Below are 26,976 nucleotides of genomic sequence, written 5' to 3' on the forward strand. Positions count from 1 at the left end.
TTTCTTCAATATGAAAATACAAATGAAAAACATTCATAGGGAAATAAATAATGTCTAGATGCCATTTCAATATTTGTAATTTAATGGATGCTCCAAAATGTGATTAAAGATGCGCAGATGAGAATGACAAACTTTTGATTAGCAAACCATGTCATAGTATAGAATTTGTCCTTTGTTATAGGTGAATGCATCTATGAAAAAGGTTTGGCTCAGACTGTAGTTCAGCTGAATCTGTGCAACTCAGTTTTAAATCTTTTACCTTCACGTCTTTCTTCTTGAGTGTGCGTTGCTAGATTTTAAATTTTAATTTTCACATTCCATTAAAAGATAGGCACCTTTTTCATGATGCCAGTTTCTTTAGTTACTTAGAAAGCCAGAAGAGAAAATATTTCCTAATATTTTTAAAAACAAAAGCCTTGGCTACTATGGGGATTTTACTGTCACACTCATTCATGTTCTACTGTGAGTGTCAGGTGCTAGTTTTGGTATGCAGCTTGAGATAGAAATAAAGTGCAATCAAATGGTTTTATGCAGATTTTTATGTGCAAAAATATTATAAATGATCTTGAATATTGGACATGGAGGTCAATTAATTATCTTAAATCAAGACTAGTAGTTACAGTGATATACTACCTATTTACCTAAAATTTTATTAAAACAATATTCTTCCTGCCAGAGAATTTGACTTTGAAAAATCCATAGTTTAAGCAACTATCTGAATCGTATAACAAGACTCAATTACACCAGGTGGTATTGACTGATATATTTGGTAATGTAATAGAGATGCCAACCCTGACAAAATTTGTTAGTTTGAAAATAGGGCAAAATGCCATTTTATTGCAAAGCTAATGAAAAATATTGCTTACAGAATGATGAAACCCATCAAGTAGATTTATAGCATACGACATTTGTAAGATCTCAAATATTTCAAAGAGATTGGAAGGGCAATATGACTATTGTCTACTCAGTATAATGAACCAAAGAAAAAGGAGCTTTGACATTCAGACTTGCATGGTAGAGGGCTAGAAACTTTCTGAATAGTAGAACTCTTAAAGAGAGCAGGCTGTTTCTTGAGCTTATGCAGACACTGTCATGGCTGGACCACCACCTGGATGTTTTGCAAGCTCCACAATTCAAAGAGATACTGCTTGGGGGGATTAAAGGCTGTGAGTCGGATTCAGTGAACCCAAATCCCAGCAGAAGTTTGGCAGAGGAATGAGTCAGTTCCTGGGATGCCAGCATTAATGGCTGAGGTCCAGACACTAATCTCAGATGCACGGCACGTGTCGCCTCCTATCTCGATTAAGCCACGTCTGAGGCTTGCACACAGAGTGCATAACAGCAGATTTTCCAAGGCATATGCTGCTTCCAGTGCCATACGTTTTAGTTTAAAATCTGGTCCATAAGGTATGAGTATTTTGTTGTTTTGGTTTTTTTTTCCTTCAGTTGTTTGATGAAGACATAAAAATACAAAAAAAAGAAAGCAAAAATTTATTAACAGCACTCACCCTGTTTTACCCCCTCTGGCTTCTTCATCTTCTGTTCCCCTCCTTCAAAAGGATTCAATCAGAATCACACTAAAGATGCAAAGAAATTAAAGTAATAATAGAAGCAGCACAGGAAGATTATTTTCCTTCATTTGTTGTTTGGTATATGTGAGACATGACAGGATTCGATAAACTCGCAAGTATTTACTCTTTAAGCTAATTCTGCAGTGTTGTAAAACATGCAAACTGCAGGCTAGAGAGAAATGAGAGAGTCAGCATAGCAAAACTCGATTAGAAAGTTTGATTTGATTATCTGTTCCTTATTTGCATCACACTGCTGTTTCACTCCAAGCTACCTGACTGGAATATTTTCCTGTAATCTGAGTTTGGAAACCAAAGCTATCAGCAGAATAACAGGCTGCAGGAAGCACAGTGTTTTATGCTGGAACATTCCAGCACACTAATTGCTGCTTTGAAAATCATACTCCAAACACTTTCTTGCTTCATTTAGTCTCTTGGTTTCAGTGGAAAATGTCCAGAAACAATGCAGTTGAGCTTGAAGATGAGAAATGGGAGACTGAGTGGCTGAAAGGTACCGTATGAGTGGATTGATGCAGTGCCTTAATGTACTGGCCTTGAACTGTACAAACTTCATGGTGAATTCAGCCAGATTAAGGAGAGTGAGAATCAATCAGTTTCAGATGGCTTTAAAAGTTGCAATAAAAGAGAAGATGGTGGTCCATTCATTGTCAAAGACCTACATGGAAGACCCTCTTGTGTAATAATAATTAAAAAGACTCAACTAGAAAGGTTAGTTTGAAAAACAAGGAACAAAATCACCTGACCCTTCTGTTCTTAGAAGAGAACACATTAGCTAAATGATTGATTTTGTGCTTAAATTTTTTCTTCTTTTTTTTTTTTCCTTTATTTCTCAGCAAGTATTGATCTCATACTCTGTATTGCATTAAACACCCCAAAGTATTATCAGTTGCATACTTAGCCCAGATTTGGACAGCCAAGTGTGAGACTCATTTTAAAATAAGTCCAGTCAATTTTCACTTTTGGATAAGCTATTTTTAACCTTTCACATTACAGCATGACAGAAACCAGAAAACAAACTACTTTTGGCTATTTTAAAATAAAAGAGTCTGTATAGGCTACATGCCAATTTTTATAACCATGTGCCTGTTTTGCTCATGTATAACCACCAAAAAAGAATTAAACAGTTGAAAGGAAAAGGATACAACCCTACTTCTGAAATGATGTAACAAAGAATGATCTTTACTGTCGCTCTCCCTGATTTTGCATAAGCTTCTTTCTTGCACACTGGAATCATATATAATGTAGATGAGATTGGTAGGGCCAGAAATCTTAATTTATTTATTGTATAAGCATAATGCCAGCCACCTCCTGTTTTCATTATACCAATCTAATGCCAGCCATTTCCTGTTTTCATTAGACCATTGTAATGCTAGACTCCTACTGTTCTCATTAGTGCAGGACTGTGTAATGGCAACCACCTCATGTTTTCATTATAACAGAACTGTATGGTGCCAGCTGCCACTTATTTTACTTTACAGAAGAGCATTTGAATAGTCCATACTTTTTTCAAGAGAATATATACAGATATGTCAGGCACCCTAGGGGTCTAAGGCCCCTAAGAAAATGCTGGGAAACACCCTTCTTGACAATTTTGTTGCAGGAAGAATGGCAGAGTTTATACAGTGTGTACAGAGAAGAGGTTAAAGGCTGGGGTTAAACTGTTGTGGAACAGGTTTTAAGTTCTAGGAACTGCCTTTCTAATCCATCACCTATCTGATCTTCCTGAAGATGGTTGCAATAGTTCAAAGTCTGGATTAGAATAATAGGGAAATGTAAGTTAAATTCCTGGTTCCAATACACATTGCCTGTGCAGACCATAACCTATAAATTCTGTCACATTACTCCAGTTGTGACTGGTCTGGAGATAATAAGATTTTCTCTATCTGAAATATTGTTTTGGTTTTCTTTGTTTTGCTTCTGTAATACTTTTTCAATACGAAACATTTCACTGCTTATCAGTAGTGCTTAAAAAGAAGCTGTGACTCCTTCTCTAGGGTTTTCAAATGCTATTATAATGATATTAAATAATACCAAGAACTGCCTGATGACACAAAAATCTTCAACTGAGACTTCTTAAAAATATAGATTGAAAGCTGAAAGGGTTCTGTTACTAAGGTACAGTTAAGTTGTTGTTACATTGCAGAACACTAGGACTATATTTACTTTTTGTAGCAAGTATCAGAATAAAATTTCCTCTAATCAAAAAAAAAAAAAAAAAAGTACAAGAATCTGTACATTTTTTTTCTGAAAAAATTTTCTATATTATTATAAAAAGTTTAATATATATAAAAAGATAAAAATGTTCAGATGTTCAGGTTTCTGCTCATACTGAACATAATATAGATGTCAAAAAAAACCCTCCAAAACATCCCAGTGTCACTGTTCTGTAAAAGCTGTGTAACTTCTATATGGATACCTTGTAACATCACTGAAAAAACATACCTAGTTTACATAAGGGGACTGCAGCCTCAGCTCTATAATGAATGAATGAGCTGCATATTAGTCATGAGGTAGAGTTACCACATCTACTGGTACACACACATCTGCTGCCTCTGTTCTGAAGCCTTGGGAGCTTCAAGTGCTCGCTATCACGACCAGAAAAAGCACCACAGTGAAGGCCATTACTCTGTACCTGACCAAAATTATCACTTCTGCACAGTGACTTTGATTTTAATTATTTGTGTGATGCCAGCTTGTCATGTTTTATCGGTTGTATGTTTTAATGATTTATAGCTTCACTGTAGCTCAGGAGAGGAGAAGAAAAGCTCTGTGGACATGTATTATGAAAATAAAATTTTACTGCTACTATAAATGCTGGATGTGGTGGGTTGACCTTGTCTGGATTCCAAGTGCCCACCAAACTGCCCTAACAGTCCCCTCCTAAGGAGGACAGAAGATGAAGAAAATAAGATGCAAAAAACCCTCGTGGGAAAAGATAAGGGCAGTTTGATACAGCAAAAGCAGGACCATGTGCATTAACAAGGGAAAACAAAAGGATTATATTCTACTTCCCATCAGCAGGTGATGTCCAGTCCTTTTCTGGGAAGTAGGACTTCAGTACATGTAGCAGTTGCTCCAGAAGACAAATGTCATAAATAATGAATCCCTCCCGCCTCCTCCTTTCTCTTAGTTTTCATATCTGAGAAGATACCATACAGACAACCCCTTTGTTCAGCTGTCCTGGCTGTGTCCTGTGCCAAGGCCTTTCCCACCCCCAGGGTACAGCTGTGCCAGCCCTGCTCAGCAGGAGCCAAAACCCTGTATGTTACCAGAACCTTTCCAGGTACCAGTGCAGAGCACGGCACAGTGAGGGCTGCTCTGGGGAAATGAACTTGTCTCAGACAGGCCAAATACCCTTGGTACTCGCACTGATTTGTCTGGGAGAAGAGAGCTCTTCAAAAGTGTTTTTGTTCTGTGTTTCCAGTCTTGATGGAAAAGTTGTGTTTTCAAGAAGAGTGTAGTGTTCTTTGTCACTCTCAGATTGCTGTATTATTAACATCACTGAATAGAGTAATTGACAGATGTGTATAAGTGTTGCTAAAATGATTAAAAACTCTGGAAATCATAACCTGTCAGTGTTCCCTGGGAAACAAAGACCTTTCCATCTGTTGGGGGACTCTGTAAAGGAATGTAATGAGTCACCTTTAAAATGACAGCTGTCACCTTAGGATTTGAGCCTCAAAGGAAGTGCAAAAATATAACGAAATATATTTAAACTGTCAATCAAAATATCTTTAATTTGTTATTATTTTGATCATCTCACTCTGGACAAGGTGTGATACCTTATAATTTTTCTATGATCTCTAGTGTTTGGATTATATCCAAGTCAATGGGAAGACAGTTATGTTTAGCAATGTTACAGTTTGATAAAGCACTATATCCCTGCATATGTCTTTGCACATTTTCTGTCACAGTCTTCACAATGAATAAAATTTTACAAGGATAGTGACATGTAATAGCAGCACATTTGAAAATTACTTCTGAGTCTTGGAAACCCAATAAAATGGAAACTGAGTGATGGAACTGAAGGATGTGAGGGGGGCTGGGACGTACCACTACTCCATCTCCTTTTATATTTAAGTTGCTTTAGTAAATGTAAGTGGTTTGTCATTTCTTTGCTTGTACCATTTTTTCCTGTTTCTGATATGTTTTCTGAGCTAAGGCAGGTGGAGTCATAACATTTTCTGTGAAATAAAATGCAAATTCCATTATGCTAATGGACCAATAAGAACTGAATTAGATTAAGCAGTGGTGGTAAATCAGCAATTATACTGCTTTTTTTTTTTTTTAATAGCAAGATTCCAGCAGAAATAAAATGCAGTGGTAGTCACCACTAGAGGAGAAAGCCTAGGGCTGTTGATGTGCTTTACTGAATTTAGCATACATTTTACCACCACTCAGATGCAGTCTTTCAAACCAAGGATGCTGAGCAAAGTGCTTTGAGTCAGCTGGTAACACAGTATATTAATTACAGCTCATAATAACTTCCATTTTTACATAATTGTTGCATGGTTATACATGTTATGCCAAATAAAATCCTCAGTCTTGACTGGTGATTGTGATTAATATTTATGCCGCTGTTAAAAATGAGCATGCTTTTAGCTTCACTGACGCTGAAGATTTTCTGGATTATTTATAAAAATGCAACAAAAATAATAACTAAAGAAATTCCCAAACTGGGCAAACAGGTGGTTCTTCAAATAGAGTTCTGATTTCTATCTGTCTGCAAGAAGACATTCTGTGCTAACAAACACAGGCATTGAACCAGGATTGGTCTTTCTCCAGACCACCCTTCAAGGCTTGGAAGTGTCAACTAGCATTTGCTAGTATGCCTTATAAACACTCAGGATGAAGGAAATAAAGTGAATGAGGGGAGCTGGCATGCACTTACAAGAAGCTATGGGATTCAAGATTTGGCAGCTGCACCTGGTGGCTCCTTGCAGTTGCGTGTTGTCATTGCCCATAGAAGCTTGAAATTTTTCCAGGCAGGAGGTGATGTGAACATCACCTTAGACTACAGGAATTACTGGTTATCAGCAGAGCTGTCTCAGGTTTACATTCTTGATCCCACAGTAAGCTTGGCAAATCTCCATGAAAGCTTTTTGAACAAGAGTGCTTGAATTAGATGTCCTCCAATTGTTTGTACTTCTCCTACTGTTGCCATAATATGACGGGCCCCTGACATTTCACCTCTGCTAAAGGGATAAGATGTAATAGGAGCTGGAAGTCTGCCTAAAGCATAGCACTCCTTTTTCTTCTCTATCTTGATTTCTACTGCCAGCCACATTAATACTTGAAGCTGCAATAGTTTTACAATTTAGGAGTGCACAGAAAGTTATTAATAAGTGCAGAAGTTGGAATCTTTTTAAAAATATGATTAATTTGGAAATTAAAGGAATGACGGTGCTGTTATCATAATACAGGCTTTATCTGGGTTTCTAAAACTTCCATTATCCTCTACTGTTTTAGTTCACTGGAACAGATATGTTTAGAAAAGGGTGGTGGTGGATTTAGACTCATCAACAGTGTTACTTGACTACATTGTGGAGGGAAAAGTGCCTACAAGCAAGGCTATAGGCTATATTTACTATTTTTCCTGGGTAATTTTTTTTTATTTTTTTTGTGGTGGGATGGTGGGGAATGGGGTAGTTCTGGAGTGTACTTCTCAAAAACTGTTACTTTTTTCAAAAAGTGGGTGTTCTTTTCCTTTAGAAGGATTGCTGTGTTTTACTTTGTCATGTCCAAAAAGATGTACTAACAAAATTGGCCTTCTGTCCATGTTGGATCTCTAAATGAGTCACCTAAACAGACTCTGCTGAGGTAACATCAGAGCACTGAGTGGCAGTGTGGCAGTGAGCTGCTGTGTACCAGGGAGCGAGGTTCACTTACACTGGCCAGTGGAGGTGCAGAAATTAGGGTGGAAGCATAATTACCAGCCTCTGGAGTCTCTTCCAGAAGAAGACAGCACAAAAGAAACCTAGAGTCTGAACAGGACCCTTACTCTGGTGCTCTCCAGTACTACTACAACCCTTAAACGTGGCAAAGTCACAGCGCTTTCACGACGTTTATCTTGTGGTCAAACATAAAAGCTTATTAACAGTATCTCTCTTTTAAATCTCTTATAATGGTACTATAATATTGTCAAAAATAGTTTCGCGTGTACTCTGCTGTATTTACTATATTCACATGGTATTCTACAAATCCTTATTAAATGATATAGGAGTGTTTATATTACTTTTGCTCTCAATGTAAAATGAGGCACAAGGGAATACAGAATCATTCATATAGCCAGTGCATCTTCAAGCACAGTGACACAGAGGGTATTCAGAGTAAATACAATTTCTCATCTGGTCTGAGACAGCCTCTAAACATATACTCATAATGAAATACCACTACTTTAAACTGCATTATAGTTAGAGGATGTTGAATGTATTAGTTATCCAGAATACACATATCAGATTATTTTTTCTCATACTTTCAGTAAAAAAATCCAAAATAAATAATTTTCACTAAAGATGAAATGGCTATATCTTTAGTTATCAAGAAAAGATTCTTATGTAGAGCTGCCTAGTTTATTGCAATACTCCTAATAAGATTCCCCATTGAACTCACAATAGTGAATGAAGAATTTGATCATAAAATATAAGTATTTAAATCAGAAAATAAAAATATTTTTATTTTTTATACTTTTAATATAGTTAAGAAGCTTTAATCAAATTTTAAACCAAAGAATTTCAAGAAATAAATTAAGGTCTTACCTAAAAATATTATGATGAATATTTTTTATTGTAAGGTAAGAAGTGTGAAGATGAATAAGAAATCTATTCCAAATTCTCTACATTAGATAAATTTTCAGTGTAAAGAATTTTAAAATGGCACATAAAAAGAAAGGAGTGGTGACTAATAGGGTCACTTGTGAAAATCATTACAGCATGCAGCATCATAATTGATGCTTGTTGTACAAGGCTTAAAAAATATATGCATGGGATATTTTCCTATAGACAGTAATAACAGAAATAGATGTCATTTCCTGATGGTCAGACACGTATGGTGTTTTTATTTCAATGCTGGTGCCAGCCTAGTGATCCATTTTTATCGCTCTCAAATCAAGCTATTGAAAAGACTTTAGTGAGGGATTACGCTTAAAAAGATGGGAAATGTACAGGTATTACAAAATGTAATTGCAAATTTGTAAAGGAGTATTTCTTGTTGCAGACATTTCTATACTGCCACAGCAATCAATTGATTTCCAGACACAATTTCAGTGTTGCTTTTAATTTGGAAAACATTGAGGATTACTGGTGAACTGTTCCCCTAGTTCCTCTGGTAGCGGTTCAGTAGGTGCACTATAATAAAATTTCCATAGAGTTAGTGTTCAAATAAAATATGTTTACAGAAATGGAATTTTCATTACTCCTTTCCTCCTTAGGTCAACATCTGAATCTGGTGTCCAATCATCTATGTTTCAAGCTAGTCCTACGCCATTAACTCTTACTGAGATTAGTTTCAGAATGTTTACAGACATTTTGGAGTCTTGCCCATATCAAAGGTATTATCTCTAATGTAAAGAACCTAAAGGGAGAAACTGTGTCAGAACACCATTTTCACAAAGTAACAAAGAGCCCAACATTTGACTAGTATGTATTTAGGAAGACAAAAAAAAATCTTCCTAAAAATATTAAAAATAATACGTCTCCCAGACAGAGAAAAATGTTTCCCCAAAATCTGAACTAAATGTTTTTGTAAGCCAGGCATTATCGGGAACCATCAACAATAAATAAACCAAGATGTTGTGCTCTTTTCCCTGAATCATAACATATGCATTATGGAATATACATCTCAGAAAATTCTTCGGTGGCTCATTAATTCCCTGATCCATTTCTTCATGCACTACTGAAACTAAGGTGACCTTTCACAAATCAAACTATGCGTACATCAGACAGTTGTCCTTTCTACTGGAGGAATTTCATTTTTAGGGAAACATTACTAACTGAAGAAACAAGCTTTCAGCTGCTTTCATGTCTTAGACTCAATAAAGGATAAGGATAGGGTATTTATCCCATGAGTGAACACCCTGAAGCAGTAAGACGTGGTTGGCTTAAAGGAGATCTAAGAATCTCTGTTTGACAGACTGGCCACTTTCCAAATGAGAAATCAATGACTCTGTATTCTGGGTAAAGAAAAGCCAGGATGCTTTATGACTTGTTCTACATATACTGTGGATCCAGCCAAGCTCTGAATCACACACAGTTGAAGACAGTAAAAGTAACATCCCATGTCCAGTGAGGTCATCAGCAGCATAAGGTACATTCTGTCAGGACTTGCACAGACAGTGGCTTGCTAGATTTTGGAAATTTGCCTGTAGAAAGACAGATATATGTAGCGGGGAAAAGGGGAGAAAACATTGTTGGGTTTCAGCTTTAAGATGGGCAGCTAACTAGATGCAGGCTGGTTTTGTTTCTGGCAAGGAGTCTTGCAGAAAAAATGCAATGGGTAAAAGGTAATTCTGTCTGCAGGGATAGCACATGCCTTTATAATACCTGTAGTGTTCTGAATAAATTGAAACCCTATTTAGCTGTCAATAGCAATGCCTATAAACTTAATTACTTAAAAAAAACCCACAAAACAAACAACCAACCAAAAGTCAAAAAATTCCCCACTTAAAAAAAAAAAACCTAAAAAATCCCACAAAACAAAAAACCTAAAAAAATCTGGTTTACAGGCTTTACACTATTTGGTATGTCATTGCTACAATTACACAGGAGCAGACATTCTCAATATCTCATAATCCTCAAATACTGCAAAACCCAACCAAACGAAAGAGGTTAATGAAAGCGTTAAATTATAACAACAAACTCAAAAAACCAGACATAGGACTTAGTAACATTTTTCCAGAAATTTGTCACATTTTTTACAGCAACATGAAGAAAATTACTCACACTCTTAAGAAAGACACAATAAAAAAAAGTTAAAAAGCAAAAACCAATTCTTTGCATTCTTCAGGCTGTCCTCCACCTGTATACTCAAGCAGTGCTCTGATCTCTCCTGCTAGGCTGACAGTCTTTTAAGAACTTACAGCCCCACCCCATTTGTAATGTTTCTGGTGAACTCACACCAGTGTATTAAACCAAAATATCCTTTATTCAGCTTCATGTTTCTATGAGCAAATAATAGCCTGTAGGGATTCAGTGCATCAGCTGCTTAAAAGATAAACCTACCCAGCTTGATGAAAACTCTTCTCCACTTTCCTGTTGAGAGAAAACGGTTACACATTTCTAATAAATGAAGCAGGAACTGTCATTTTTTTGGCAAACTGATAACTAGCTGTAACAGCCGCATTGCCACAAGTTGCTTTTCCAAAGTAATTACCATCAGGCTCCCTGTGGTATGCAGTGTTTAACACATTTCTTCTGTGTTAATGAATGCAAAAGCAGGCAACACCACTATTAGTAATCGCTTTTTATTCGTAGTCCTCATTTTCCAGATAGGTCACATTAAACACAGCCATTAAACAATAGCGGTTGAGAAAATCCATACAATGTATGCTGCTTTTGTTTGGTTTTTTTGTGTCATTCACCAGTCATTGGTGCAACTTTGAGCCATATGGGGAGACAGGGGCTGATAAATGAGAATGCCAACCTGTATCACAATTGGGCCAGAGAAGTCAAAACCTTAATCAGATTTCATTCAATTACACTTCAAGTCAACAAATCTTGATAGCCAAAACTCCCATTTAAATTAATGCAATAATAACTGCTGCCTGATGTCAAAAGAAAGCAATTAAACAATAATGAGTGGGTGTATGTTATGCTAGGCTTCAGGCTCCTCCTTGACCTCAGCAATTTCCCCTCCATTTGACAGCAAGCAACATGAAAGCTTGTTTGAATGGTGAATCTTGCTCCACTGTGATCAAAGTTTGACTTCCAGGGGTAACTCGGATTGGGAAACGCCTATTAAGTGCCAAATCACAGTTCAGGATAATCTGTTTCCTCATAAAGAAGCCAATTAAAAAAAAAAAAAAAGGTGGGGGGAAAAGAAAGCTCTGATTTTGAGTTCTGATTGGCCAATTGTATAAGGAACTCCCAGTTGCTGGCTTTTTTAAATTAAAAAAAGATACAGAATGCCTTATTCACTATTCACAGTGTACAGTACAAATTTATTAGTTGCTTTACTTGCCTCCCTTAATTCCAACTTTCCTTTTATAAACTTGTGACAGATATTTTCTTTCAGTCTTACAAAGCATGTGTGTAAAAAATGAGAGAAATAACTCATAAACTTTATCTTTCATTGCTGCCTCTTTCTCTGATAGTGACAGTAGAGATACCATGGAGAAAAAACACTTAAAATTCTTTTGTGTGCAGTACGTCCTTCACACACAATCATGCTAATTTTGACTGAACCAGCAAAACTTACATTGTATAAGCTCTGCTGGTTTATTGGTTCATTATGTATCCATTCTAAATTGTGAAATAAATTTTTTAACCTGGGCTAATCCTTTACTGGGAAGCAGTATGCCAGAGTTCTACAAAACAAGGCAGTTGAAAGACAAATTAAATAAAAGCAAGATTTTCTAAACTCTTCTATAAAGCTGTGAGTCATGAATTCTGAATTACCTCAGAGTGGTAAATAAATAATCACTACTAAATACAGATAATGTGTTAAACAGCTAAAGCTAGTAAATCACTAGTGACAGAGAGCCTTAAGGTAAATTCCTCTTACATTGGCACAGCCCTTTCTCAGGATGTTGTGGTTTTATGTCTTTAGAAACATACAATGAATTGTACAATTGGTTACTCAGTGTTAAAATAATTTATAAAATACACAAATCTCCATCACTTGACTGCATTTACATACTGGCTTGGATTTTGCTGAATAATGGATCTCACTGGCAGAGCTAAAGACTTGGTGCACAGACACTGAAGTGGTGGGCACCACGGAAATACGTAGAAAAGACTGATTAAACAATAAGAATCCTCTCCACTATGGAATTTCAAGCTATCAAGCTATCAAGCGAAACCAATCTCGGGTCTCCTGGCCAAAAAAAAAAAATAAAAATTATATAACACAGACAACACCACGTTTTAGATACATAAATTGTCCAAAACATGGAGAGTAGCTTGATAACACATGTACAAGATCCTTCCTTTCGCATATAATTGCAGACATTTTTTAACAGGAGCTAAAAGCGAACTGTCAGAATTGGTGTCTCCCAAAGATAATTAATTGTAGGACTGACTAGCTAAAATCACAATTTAAATGCAATCCCAAAACCAAAATAGGCTGATGGGTCAACCTTTTTCTTGAACTGATGAAAAACTATGGCATGTGGTATTTCAGATTGCCAACCCCTTTTATAAATGTTTTTATAGTACAGATTAAATTTGAGATACCAAATACATAGCTTTTAAACAATGTGCCATAGTGGTATTTCCAGCAGAGTATCTGAAGTATATAAGGAACAAATCCTGAGCTATTATTCTTCTGCTACTTCTTGTACTGTGGAAGTTAATTTATTCTTTTCCAAGTTTCATCTGAAGGAAATTCTGAATTTTTCAAATGCAATAAAAACACTCTTAAGAAGCAATAACAAAAAGTAAAAACTATATCCCAAGTTATTCTAAGTTATTCTGCAAATATTATTCAGATCAAGTGAAAACCTGACTAAAAACACCCCCCAGAATAAGCAGTATTTATCTAGAACTGCAGTAAGCTATTGCACAGTCTAAAGAATCAGATAAAATACTGCTCATGCCACATTGGCACTGACATATTTTTCAGCTCTATAAACTTAATACCAAAACTTTGAAAACGGTGGCATCTCTGAAGAATTCAATCAAATATCCTACACTGAACAGGCTGGCTGCATGTGTTGGGGGAAAAAAAAACCCAAGGAGGTTCCAGATGTTGGTTTGAGTGTAATTTTTGTTATTAAACATGGGTTTGCAATAGAAGCTTCTACAAGGACTTGCACATAACCATGACTGATGGACGTATTTGTAGGCTGTTCAGTTAGCTCCATCAGCTCACTCAAACATATTTTGAACAGATTATGTACTGCAGTACTTCGTAGACCATACATTAAACAAGAGACTTTGCTCTGAGGCGCTGCTTCCCATATTCCATGGGGAAAAGGAAGCAGGAAAAAACAAAACTCATAGAGTTCGACAGCTACTGAGGCAACACTTGCCATTTACAATATAAGCCCAAATATTTTTGCAACACAACTATATATTAATTTAATAAAATACACAATATAGCTCTTATACACTCAACAATTTGGCTCATATGCACTGAATCTGCAATAAATCAATAAAAATATGTCATTTGATGTAAACACACTGAATCTTCTTACATTTGCACATTTAAATGACCATGTGATTTTTGTGGATGTCTGACATTTTCACTTTCCTGAGCTATTTTAGTGTCCACAAATGAATAAAAAAGTGTTAATAATGTTAATTTCTTTTCTGTATTACCCTTAAGGTAACTTTTTTTCCCCAAACTTTATTTCACTTTCTTTTCTTTTTTTTTTTTTAACTTGTCACTAACTATTTATAGCTTTGTTGGACACTAAAATGCTAAATAGATATTAAAATCTTTTTTTTTTTTTTCATTTTATCAAGTGGATTAGCTTATGTGTGTGCAGGACAAGATGGACTATATCATTTTACATTTAACCTTAATATGATATGTAGTGTTTCATTAATGATGAGGATATGTTTTCTTGAATAATGAACTGGAATGGTTCTTTTTGTTTTATTGTTCTTTTTTTTTTTTTTCTTTTTTATTTTTTTCATATTTGTGGCAGATAACTTTGTACATAAAGGTTTACCACAAATGAATGTTAATGTTTGGCGTCACTTGGACTACTACAAGAACTCTTTATAGGACTTTCAGTAGAAGCCTGTGGTGGCTGCTGGAAATTCACCACAGATCAGCATTATTCAACCCTGTTTTTCTTGGGGTTTATACGTAAACAGTAAAGTCAGCATCAGCTATTGAGGACAGTCTTAAAGTATCAGACGTATTTCCATTCCATCTTTCTCACACCTTCCTATCAGATTGTCAAAATGGCACTGTCTTTCATTCTTTCACTTTGTTCTTGATGTACTTGACTCTGTCCTAATGAAAGTTTGGTCAAAATGAAACCAGTGTTATCTGTCAAAAAGAAAGAGCAGTGAAAAGAACATACTTGTGGGCACTTCAGATGTTCACTAAAAGCCTTAAAGCAGCATTGGTCTTCCTTCATTCCTGTGATTCTGTTACAACCAGGGAATTTATTTATTTATTTACTTTCACTCAGCAGAAGAGGAATGCAACTGCCAGCCTGTCCTTATTTTCCCCCTCACTTTCTGATGGCCACAGGGTCGCTTCCCCGACAGTCCTGCAAGAGCTTGTCTATTTCTCTCACAACTTCCTCGGCATCCACCGACTCCCTGCCTAGATCCCGGGCTGAACGGTCTAACTGCTCCAGAACAGAGTCCATCTCACTCGAGTCTCGGCTCACTCGGGAATGCACGTCTGCAAAGGCCCTAGCCATCTGATCTGATGCAATGAAGGAAGCGTCCTTTGACTGTTTACTGGGCGATAGATACTGACTGTCAGCTGACAAGTACTGGCTGCTTGGTTCAGCCAAGGCTCCTGATTTCACTTCACAACCATCCAGTGGTCCTTTTGTTGAGGTGCAAGGCTCAATGCATGTCTTGGTTGGGCTGCTCGATGCTGAGGGAACCTCCTGAAGCAGAGGACTCAGGGCACGTTTGGCTTTTAAGTAAGGTTTAACATTGGCAATGAGAATAGTGTGCTCTCTCTTGTCTTTCCCAAATGTACAAAAAGTCTTTTTCCCAGTGGGATTCACAGTTTCATATGTCTCAGTCTCAACATTAGCTTCAACTGTGGGTACAAAGAGATTTGTGCGATAATCTGCATTCTCAGCCTGACTGGCTGCAGGGAACTGTGGCATCCAACACCTGTCAGAATGACCAAGCACTCTGCATTCATCTGTGCAGTTAACACATTCTTCTTGTTCTGCAAAACAAAGGAGAAAGAGAAAAAACTCCAATTATAAGTGGATTTATTTAGGCTAATGGATACGCTATGATCATCACGTGATGGGCTTACTTGACATCTGGTTACTTAATTATGGAGAAAAAGAAGAAGCTATAATTAAAATATTTCAGAAGGTTTGCATAAACCTGTTAGTTGAGACAATAGATTTATTTAACTCTGTTCTCCACATATTAAAGCATTCACACAGCCCAATGGAAGTATAAAGGGGTCATTAGAGACTCATTCTCAGTGGAATTGAGCTTCATCTGTAAACTAATCTGCTGTAGAAATCTTTTAGTCTTTGTTCTGTAAAACTCATACTAGAAAAGAGTGAACAGTACTTAGGGAACTCAAAAGGAATTATAAGGATTAATTTTTCAAATCAAATAACTGAGCAGTGACTGCCTTTCTGGTAATACAAACACTTCATAAAAACCAGCAAGCTGTTTTTTCTTTTTTTGTCACCTCCATTTCATTTGTAATTGTTATGTTGTGTGACAGTCACAAAATAAAAAGGTTTTCTTAAAAAGCCTACTTTTCCTGCTGAGAACAGAGAACTAGAATCTTCCATCAGTATGCATTAAATATAAGCTTGTCAGAAAGTGCATATTGCAATTTTATTAGACATGAGTATGGATCATGTAATCAGTTTTCCCCTTTTTTGTTTTGGTGCAACTAAGTGAAAATGGATTTGCTCAATACATACAATTTGGAAGAATGACAAATGGTGACACACTATTTGAACTGATGATGTTTTCAGATAGGATTTCTATATCCTTATTTCTGTCAGAGAATATAGTTAAATGAGATTCCTTTGCTACACTTTTAGAACATAAGTTTCGTACTTCTTGTTCTACAATTCAAAGAGAAATTTCTGTTTTGAAAACCTCAGCTTGTGTGTCATTTACATTAAATAGGTTACATTTGGACCAATATTTACTGTCTTATATTTGTACTCACAACTCTAACCAAATATCAGGAATAAGGAAAATAATAAATTGAATAAATCCTTCTATCATGTCTAGGTTTCAGTGAGCTATACATGGATCTTTAGCTATTAATAATTTTTCTTTCACAAAATGGGCAGATGGGTTCAATACTCATATTTTGAGGAATTTAGTATTTAAAAAATGCATGTAATTCCAGTTAGACAAAAAACTGCTTATATACCTTTAAATATAAGGATGAAACACACATGCAGAGACATACAAAGCAAACATGTTAACCCAAAGATGAGAAGAATTTAAGCAATCATCATCTTTCTAAATTAGAAAATAAATTCCTAGTAATCTTATAACCAGAAGATATACCAGGATTAATGGATGATTGCACTGCAGAAACATGAGAAAAGAAACATCAAAGGTGATCTGTGGGAATCCAAGAGTGTAAAAAGTTTTTCACGTTTCTAAAAAAATATGAATAAACAGGATTTAAATTAAACTAAAATTGTATTGTATCACAGTGATATTAAAATGGGATAATTTGCTTAGAACTGATACTTGTTAATGATAGAGTTGTGTGAAAGTGTCATTCTTTATATATGCTCCCTTCCTTGAAGAATTTAAAATTTAAGTCTGGTGCAAACCCTGAAAAAATACCAAAAGAAGGAGAGAATCAGGTACAGGGGCAGCAGAGGAAAATGCTTGTTGAGGAAAAGGATGTCACATAAAGGCTTTAAACATAAAATTCATAGAGGTGAGTCAGCCTCAGCTATGTACCTGGTAAAATCATGGAACAGATCTTCCTGGAAGATGTATCGAAACATATGGAAGATGGGGAGGTGATTAGACACAGACAACAAGGCTTCATTGAGGGCAGATTCTGTCTGACTAATCTGGTGGCTTTCTGCTATGTAGTGAATGCATCAGTGGACAAGGCAAAGTCTTTTGTTAGGCCTTTGATATGATCAAATATTGCTATGGCCACAACATTCTTTGTGCTACATTGGAGATTGATAGATTGATGATGGACTGTCAGATCAATAAGGCAGTGGCTGGATGATCACATGCAAACAGTTGCAGTCAATGGCTCAATGTCCAAGTGAGAGGTGTCCATAATGAGAGGTGGCCCTCCAGGGTCCACATTGGGACCAACATTATTTTTTATCTGCATTAATGAGATAGACAGTGGAACTGAGTGCACCCTAGGATCACAACAAGCTGACTGGTGCATCTGGTTCGCTGGAGGGAAGGGATGCCATCCAGAGGGACTGTGACAGGCTTGAGAGGAGGGGGCCATCATGAAGTTCAACAAGTCCAAGTGTAAGGTCCTGCACCTAGGTTGGAGAAGTCATCAGTATCAATACAGACTGGGGGATGGACAGATTGAGAGCAGACCTGTTGAGAATGATTTGGGATACTGGTGAATGAAAAGTTGGGGACATGAGCCAGCAGTGTGTGGTCGCAGCCCAGACAGCCGATTGTGTCCTGGGCTGCATAAACTGAAAGAAAGCACATTTAGATGTGCATGAGGTAGAAACTGTTTGATATAAGAGTAGTGAGACACTGGAATAGATTTCCAGAGAAATGGTGGATGTCCCATCACTGAAATGTTTCAAAGTAAGGTTGGACAGGACCTTGAGCAACCTGATCCAGTGATGGACATTCCTGCTTATGGTAGATATTTCTAGATCCTTTCTGACCCAAAACTTTCAATGATTCTATGATCTCCAAGGAAAACTAATCCATATGCTGGTTTTAGTATCCAATAAAGACTAAAATTATCATGATGAAAAACAGGAGTAAAATAACCCCAACCTTGGGACTGGAACAAAGTGGCAGAAATGAAAAGATTTTAAGGAAGGAATTTAAGTTTGTTGTGTTTGATTTCACTTGAATGAGATGGCATTGGTATGCATAACCGCAGAGACAACATATGTGTGGCAACTGCTTAATGAAATGGGAGCCATACAAATGAAGGACATAGCTATACACCTCATTCCACCCATTAGTTCACCTCCACTAAAGTTCTCCGTATCTAGTTTTTCGGAGCTTCTACAGCACCAAACAGCTGCTGCTTTGAAACAGCCAAGAAAAACTGCTACTCTCTCTCTCTCTCTCTAAAAAAAAATCCCCAAACAACCAAACCACCTCCTAAAAAAAAACCAAAACAAACAAAAAAAAATCCACCCAGAAACATAAAACTCCACAAAACAAACCAAATCAATATATTTTTAAAAACGTCCCCATCTTCTTGATCCTTCAGAGTAGATTTGTAGCAAGCTCAGCCTCTAACTTTAAAAGTGGACTTACAGAAATAGGAGAAATAGGTGTTTTCTTCAGGATTTTCCCAAACAATACCTAGCTATTTTTCTCTTATATGGAATTCATGACAATTCTGAGTAAAAGCTTTCTGGCACTTTTAAAAGTTTACTTAAACAACTAATCAGCTTTCCAGCTTTTTTTTTTCCCAACTTTTATGTTGTAAGCTTAACTATCCTTTGTATAGATATTTGTAAACAGTTTTGTTGCTTTATAACAAAAGACAAAAATAAAACCCTGCTGCATGTTAGCTACCATAAAATGCGCAGAATTGCACGATCAATGGACCAGTACTTTTCTCTGCTCCTCTATTTTCAATTACTCTATCAAAGCAAGATCCCTCTTTGCTCCTTCCTTTCTCACACGAAACCAAACCAAAAATCACAGTCTACTTCATTATACCACAAGAAGGCCATCTCTAGAGGGAAAACTCTCTGTGTTTCAGGTACTAGTTCTATGTCATATTATCATAACATACATTAAATAAATAAATAAATAAATAAATAAAATTATTTTCTATCTTTTATCTATGTATATTGAAAACACACACAAATATATATACATAAATACATATATATGAAATAGGGAACTAGAAAATTCTATTTTGACACCAACTGTTTTTCTAAAATTTGGCTGAAATGTATTTCTTTTAAAAAATAAATATTCCCTGAACTAAAATTGAAATGAACAAACTCAGATGAAAGGTAAAGATCAGAGAAGTTCTCAGTCACTGGAAATAAGTACTGTAAACTTATTCAGTAGGTATTCAGTACTGTGCCAAAAACTATGCTTTGAGATTTTCAACACTCATTACGTTAATTTATTGCAACCAAGTTGTGTTTGAAGATTTATATTTTTAGCTCTCACACTCGTTCATACACATACACTGCTATAAGTAGGGGCCTTACACAGCGTTTAGATTATTCATTATAGCCAACAAAAATACAAAGTTTTCTGGCAATCTCTATATTAAAGAGATATATATCATATAGCATATATATGTTATGTATATATTGCATGCTCTGTCTTCTTTCCCCTTCTCACTTCCTGCATTTGTTAAAGCAATTTTTATACTTGCATTCCTACTCACTGTATTGACTAACTTTCCATTTCTGCTCCCTGGACATGATAGCAGTGACTGAATTAAATATGAAGCCAAAAAAGAACAAAAAACCATGGAATAACCTTGAATTGAAACCCACCTGCATTGCATGAGCTTTGGTGCTCTAGCCCTGAAAATCTCTGTCTTTTCATTTCACTCTTTTATGTCACATCATAGGGAACGGATTTTGAGTATTGATTATCATACATTACAAGCTGCTTGTCTCACCATTAGCCTGTAATTTTGACTGCTACAGCTATCGCACAGTGAAGAAAATCGAACAGGGATTTTTGCACTAGAAACTACTAACATGAAGTAAACTATCACCACCAAGGGCCAAATTAGTACATATGAGAAAATAGAATCACTTCAAAGGTAAAAATATATATATATATCTAAAATAGTTTATATGCTGTGCTGTATTGCAAGATGTGCTGGTAGAGTGATATGCACCATCGGTCTTTATCTCTGTGCTTGTCTCCCTCCTGTTGAAAATAAACCCTTAACAGTGCATGTGTGTACAATAAACAGAAGCAGTCTAGAGGTTTTCTTAACTCTCTGGAGCTCTAAGGGTAAACAGTCAGAAGTGCTTTATGCACTTAGGGGAGAACATACACTAAAATAGAACTGCTAAATTATCAGCTGTAGAAAGAAAAGGAAACAAGATAACTGTAAACAACAGTCACCTAGATAGGAAACCTACTCTGGATGGAAATTTCAAGATGGTTTAGGGTGAAAGTTAGATTGGCAACATATAAACTGTAATGCAAGGTATGTATTTTGGCACAGCAGAAGACACATCTTACATATTTTATTCTATTACCAGAGGATTTAAAGTCTGCCTTCCACAGCAGACTAAAAGAAAAGGATTATTTTATTGTGTTATCTACAATTTCCTACACTTCTTTATAAATATTGTGAACAGAATTAATTATGGGTACTGATTTCACCCCAAATATATTGCTCTATGAACCTAATTAATTAATACTTTAGATAGCTGGCTTCTTTCAATGGCTAAAACAGATATCTTATTTTGACTCTTTAATTATACGGAATTTGCATAATGATAACAAAGAAGGAGCTCAAGAATTATCATTTTTTTAAACAGTGACTCAGTAGAAAAATCAAGTCAATAAATACAATGTTTTCTGAAATTTAACTTATCCCTAGTTATTTAAATTACACATACATGCAAAGCAGAAAAACAAGTATAAGGTAAAAGCAAACATTTCCAAGAAATATTTTATGTACTACACTTATAGGATGAAGAACACTATAGTCTGCATTGAAGTACTCCATACAATTTAATACTAAATGTCAAGATTCCCATATATGGGAAATCAGACTATAAATATATGTACATACACATATAAGTATATGCTTATAAATATATTTACATAAATAAATTCATCTATATGTATTTAAAGTTATTAAAGTTATTAAAATGATTATTATCCCTATACACAGGCCTGATATATAAATAGTCATAGGCTTAGACCCACAGCTAGATCTATGCCATCCTATTCCTCACAAAACCTGTAAATTATTTTATCAAATTTTACTTGGAGTTAAACAAGACAGACAAAGTTCATATCACTATAATTTATAAATTTGAACTAATATTAATTCAAGTGCATTCTTTCCTGAGAAATTCTTTCTCACAAAATATTTAAAAATGCAGCTTTTTATTGTCATTTGTTCATCAATAAAGACCAAATAAAAATATGGCTACATAAGTACATGAATAACACTAAATATTTTAAAATACCAGTAGCTTTTGTTATTTTTAATTGTCCTAGGAAAGTTTATCTTTCAGATATCCTTTTGCTTTCTTCCAATGGAGGATGTCTAGTTTTTACTATTGCATAAACACCTTCTTCTAACTATTTTTAAAATTCCTTTCTATAAATGTGGAAGCTAAAAATAAGTGTTAATTGTCAGGGATGCTACGTAGGTTGATCACATTGACTGGAATGCCTATCAACAGATCCAAATAAAAAAGAAACAGAGGACCCATTATAAAATATATGCTACCCTCTTTTTGAAAACATGCATTTCATAGTACCTTCACTCTTGATATGCTGTATTCTTCATTGTGTTACAGAGAATGGTAAAGCATATCTTTGATGACCCTTTTTTTCACATGAGAAGGATCTGTCTATGAAGGCATACACAGAGTTCACACTGACTTGTGTAGGAGATCAAGTCCATTCAGGCTTGATATGTATTTGTGTTCATTATTGAAAATATTTCCATCTAGAATTTACTCAGTTATGAAAAAAAGTGTAAAAGTCTCTGCAGCTGGTCTAACCACAAACACAGCATTTACTCCGAAGGTAGTGAGGCACTGGAACAGGTTATCCCATTCCTGGAGGTGTCCAAGGCCAGGCTGGATGGGGCTTTGAGCAACATGGTTTAGTGGAAGGTGTCCCTGCTCATCACAGGACAGTAGGAACTAGATGATCTTTAAGACTCCTTCCAACTCAAACCATTCTATGATTTTATTTAAAAAATCTCCACCAACAGCAGTACTTGTTTTAGACTAATAAAATAATGTTAGGCTTCATATTTTTAATACCTTAAATAGATGTGAAAGATCTGTATTTTCTGTACATATGTGTAAGCAGATGGACAATAAATGCCACATAATATCTAACAGAGAATGTAATTAACTCTGCTTTTCAGAACTTCAGCAATTCCTAAAATATGACCAGAAAAACGTCACAGAATTTACATTAAATGGTGGTGCTTTTTTTTCTAATATTTTTTAAATTTTTTTTTATTTTTTTTTTATTTTTTTTTATTTGAGACAGGCAATTGCCTTTAATAAAGAACTGTAAAGGCTATAAGTAGATATTTATGACAGGAGACAAATAATGTGTGTTTTGGCATGTCCTAAGCACCGGGTCTATATGACATTTCTATTGAGAACAATCAGCTAAAGCACTACCTCTGTGGTTGGATTTCTGTTTAATTACAATTGATTTTGACATAAATGAGCAGAGATAAACAAATACTTCTATACTTCTCTTGCTGTTATTAAACAGAGCTGTCTCCTATCTGAGTATTTATATTGGCTTGTCTTTATAAAGGCTCCTTTCAGTCAGGCAAAGCAATTATGCAGCTCAGATTAGCAAAATGACTGGCAGTAAAATGAGAGTGGACTGCCATATTTTTAAACCTCTTGGATCTCATGTTTTTCTCCTGATATTATAAATACAAGTTTTTGAGGTCTATAATCCTTACACAGTTTCTCACAGGTGGTGTTGGGATTTTGTTTAGTTTGTTTGTTTTCTGGATACAGGATAAAGACAATATATATTTTATATTGTTGTGACATAAAATGCTTCAAAAACCATAAAACTGTGATGGTCTATGGATTTAATTCTAGTCCACATTTGTCCCAGACAATAAATATTGAAGGAATACTTCAGGATTACAGGGAGCACAATGGAAAATTTAAAACATTTCTTACAGAAGTATGCTTTAATTAAATTATTACAACTTAATGAAAAGTACATACTTTTATTTCAAAACAATATAAGAGAAAGAAAATATTTGTGTTACCTGAAAATTTTCCATCCTCACAGCGGGCTGGTCCACAGATCCCAACAATGGGTCTTTGGCCTCTGCCTTGCTGTTCTGGAGGCAAATCAGACCTGTGAGTCACAGACAGGGATAGGCACTGCTTCCAAAATTCACAACAATGTCAAAACTTCTGCAGCAGAAAAACAGCTTCTACCCATGGCCCAGACACAGCTCACAGCCCTTGAAATTTTTCACTATTTTTCTCAATGGTACAAACACACAATTTTATAGTTGGCAGTGAACTGAAAATGTCTAACTAGTAAAAAGTATGTCTCATTTCCTCCTAATAGAGGAGAAAAGAAGAAAATGGATTTCCAGTGAAGAATCAAGAAACTTGATTTCCAGTGCTTGCCTATAATGTGACTGGCCCTGGTCTTAATTTGTGGTGAAAAGACCATACAGCAGTCATGAAATTGTCATTTTACTCTCTTCCCCATCCCACATAAGAAAGTTTTCCTAGCCCAGGGCTGCAGGTAGCAAATACACAAAGGCTAGCTGTGCCAGCCACGCTCTCAGCTGAGAAGCTACAGGGAAACTTTAGCAATATGACACATTGACAGTCTTAAACTGTAAATCTTTGTTGTAAAGCCCCAAGCTGTTTCCTGAGAAAGAAGGAAAACTAAACTGCAGTAATTAACAGAAGAGAACAGCCTTGTGGATCTTTGAGAAAGCACATTTTTAATATAGCAATTTTCACTCTTGATCAAGGCAGTGCCAAAGATATTAGTGGAATTGTTTCAGCACTAGCTTCCACAAAGCAATGACTCTTAAATCTGAAACCTAACAGAATTTGTGTAATCATTTGCACAATTTGCATGATATTCAAATTCTTTTTACTAACTTTATTGTGAGATAGTCATAATTATAGTATTAATGATTTCTGTATCTAATTTAGTGAATTTAGTGAATTTAGTGAATGCTGCATATTGTAGTGTGGCAATGCTTATAATCTAGTCATTAACCAGGACCATTGTGAGCCCACCTAGACAAATATTAACAGATTGTATAGTTAGAGACAAAAGGCAACAAGTGATTATGACAAACAAAAGCAATGAATGGGAAGAAAAGACAACATTAATGAAAATATAATCATGCTGTTGACATTTCCTAAAATTACCAATATAAAATCTCCATCATTTAAAGGAGCTATCTCCATCTGTCAGACCATCAAGCCACCAGCGTTGAGCTGTATGTTACACCACTGAACCTTCCTTGCCAGTTGCCAATTATCTCACTGTACAAATCTTTAATTAGAAGGTACCAAGCTTTTCACTTTGCAAGCTTGCCTCAAATTTGGATATGATAACTTGTCACAGATATTGACTGAGGAGGGTGCCACTGAGGAGAGAGACATGACAGGTTTCTGAAGAAAATTCCATGTCCTTTTGATGGCTCTGTTTACATCCTGACTGTAGGTAGACTGTTGAATGGAAGTCTGCCAGCCTCTGTGTAGGAGCCTGGTTTTGGCCAAAAGAATTCAATGCATTAACACTCTCCAAATGCTACCTGTTTTCCTTTGCAAAGTCTTATAAAAATAATTACAAAGGCAGCATGGATGCTGCATCATTCAAAATCTGGACACTTTGGTGAGAGTATTTTCCTCCATATTCCTGCCAGTATGCCTGGATTTACATTAAAAATCTCCTTTAACAGCCATAATGAGACCATGTGGGTCTTATACTGAGAGATGGAAAACCGAAATGGGTATCACCCTCTGCTTCAAAAGGCTGATGTCATAAACTGGTCATATACTTTGCTTTCATGGAAGGTTTACCACACATCTGACAGAATAGGAGGAAGAACACTTTTCATGATGCTGCTCTCAGAAAAATCTTTAGGTTCTCTAGACATCTTAAGGAGCTCTCCAGTGGACATAGAGATGCAGAAATATGTTCTTATAAAAGAATGAAATTTTTAAGAGTAGCATATAGAGTCTTCTCCATGCTAAGTAACATATTCATTATCATATGATTTGAGGGTCCTTTAGGCTATTATTTAGGAAATTGCTGGTGTGTTGCTACCACCTTTGAAAGATTTGCAGAATGGGATTACCCTTGTATCACTAAAGTGAGGAATCCACATTCTCTTAGCAATTTAAGTTTCATACTGCTATCCTACTTAACTTTCTGCCTGGATAGTGCTCCAATTAGATCAATCAGAAAGGATAATTAAGGATGTCTTCTTCAAATCTGATTCTCTAAATATAACCAGTTTGGCAAAGAGAATTATACATGTAAACAGATTCAATACTGCATTTTCAGATTCTCCATGAACAGTGGATTAGTTTCTGAAAGACACTTACTGAAGATACCTTCAGAGTATTCATATCTTCCTTTTCCCAGATCCTTCATCAGGAACTCTAAGTTACAGATCACCTTCTTATATTTCAAGGATTGAGAAGATTATAGATATTAATACCATTAATACAGAAAAATCTCTCCTACTAGTTACTTTTATGTGCAGCAGTTCAGCTGCTCAACTGAGACTCACCTTTTTACTTGTCATCTTTTCATTTGTTATAGCTTCAATTTCTGAATTGAAGTCAGAATACTTTTATGCGAAAAAAGATAGCTTTAAGAAAAATTGTCAATTTGGGGAATCTATTTCCAAAGATATTGTCATTATGTGTTCTTTGTTTTCACTAATATCTTCACTTTTTAAGCCCGGTAACTATTGGAAGCTATTTTTCTGGTGTCTAGCAACCTCTAATCTGAGCCATGTTCTTATAAAACATGTATTTTAGTCTTGGAGATAGACTTAAAAGCTAATTAAAAATATCACCGCCAAGTAAGATGCAGTCAGGGTAATTTCTGTTAGCTGTGCCCTCAGCTTACTTATCTGAACACCCTACAAAGGAAATCAGCAGTGAGGCATTAGATAAGTTAAACACTGCTCTGGTAAAGCAAGTAAAAGATGCAGCTGTTAAATTTAAAGCTGTGGAAGGATTCAGAATAAGCCAGTTAACATCAATCTATTGACATCCTTTAAGAAAATCTTTACTCTGTAGAGATGATGAAGATACTACACCCCTAGAAATGGGGAAGACATGGTATAAAATGTAGTAAAACTTATGCTAGATGTGGATCATTGTCAACTTTCTCAGGGTATTTAAAGCAATCTTTTAATTTACTGGAACTTATCACTATAATATTTACTTGATTTATGGTTCCATATATGCCTTAAAATATGACTTGATTTTAATGGGCCCCCCTCCTTCCAGGCTTTTTTTTTTGTATTGGAAAAATAAGGCAAGAGACCTGTACAGCTCTTATTAGCTTGAATTCTGGATATCACAGATAATGGAAAGCAGAGAAATCTGAGCCCAAATATCTACTGCTTGATTCTTCAAAAACAGCCTCTGGGTTTCCTAATAAAAATGTAGCTTTGC

The 26,976-nt window shown here is 35.7% G+C and overlaps 1 protein-coding gene across 8 annotated transcripts in view; it reads right to left on the reverse strand.

The window, feature by feature from the left end:
* Window positions 1–11,033: 11,033 nt before the first annotated feature.
* PCDH17 (protocadherin 17) overlaps window positions 11,034–26,976 on the reverse strand; it is a 90,485-nt gene continuing 74,542 nt past the window's right edge. For 7 of the 8 annotated variants that reach the window (XM_086881149.1, XM_086881145.1, XM_086881144.1 and 4 more), the window contains 2 exons: window positions 23,568–23,642; window positions 11,034–15,617 (listed from right to left, as the gene is read on the reverse strand). In XM_086881149.1, the coding sequence (XP_086737275.1) occupies window positions 14,935–15,617; window positions 23,568–23,642 (758 nt within the window). In that variant the 3' untranslated portion in view covers window positions 11,034–14,934. Of the gene's footprint in view, window positions 15,618–23,567; window positions 23,660–26,976 lie in introns of all 8 variants that reach the window. The other variant, XM_086881151.1, reaches the window with a different exon arrangement.

Source organism: Cyanistes caeruleus, chromosome 3 (assembly GCF_971803275.1).
Source record: "Cyanistes caeruleus chromosome 3, bCyaCae1.hap1.1, whole genome shotgun sequence".
Lineage (NCBI taxonomy): Eukaryota > Metazoa > Chordata > Aves > Passeriformes > Paridae > Cyanistes > Cyanistes caeruleus.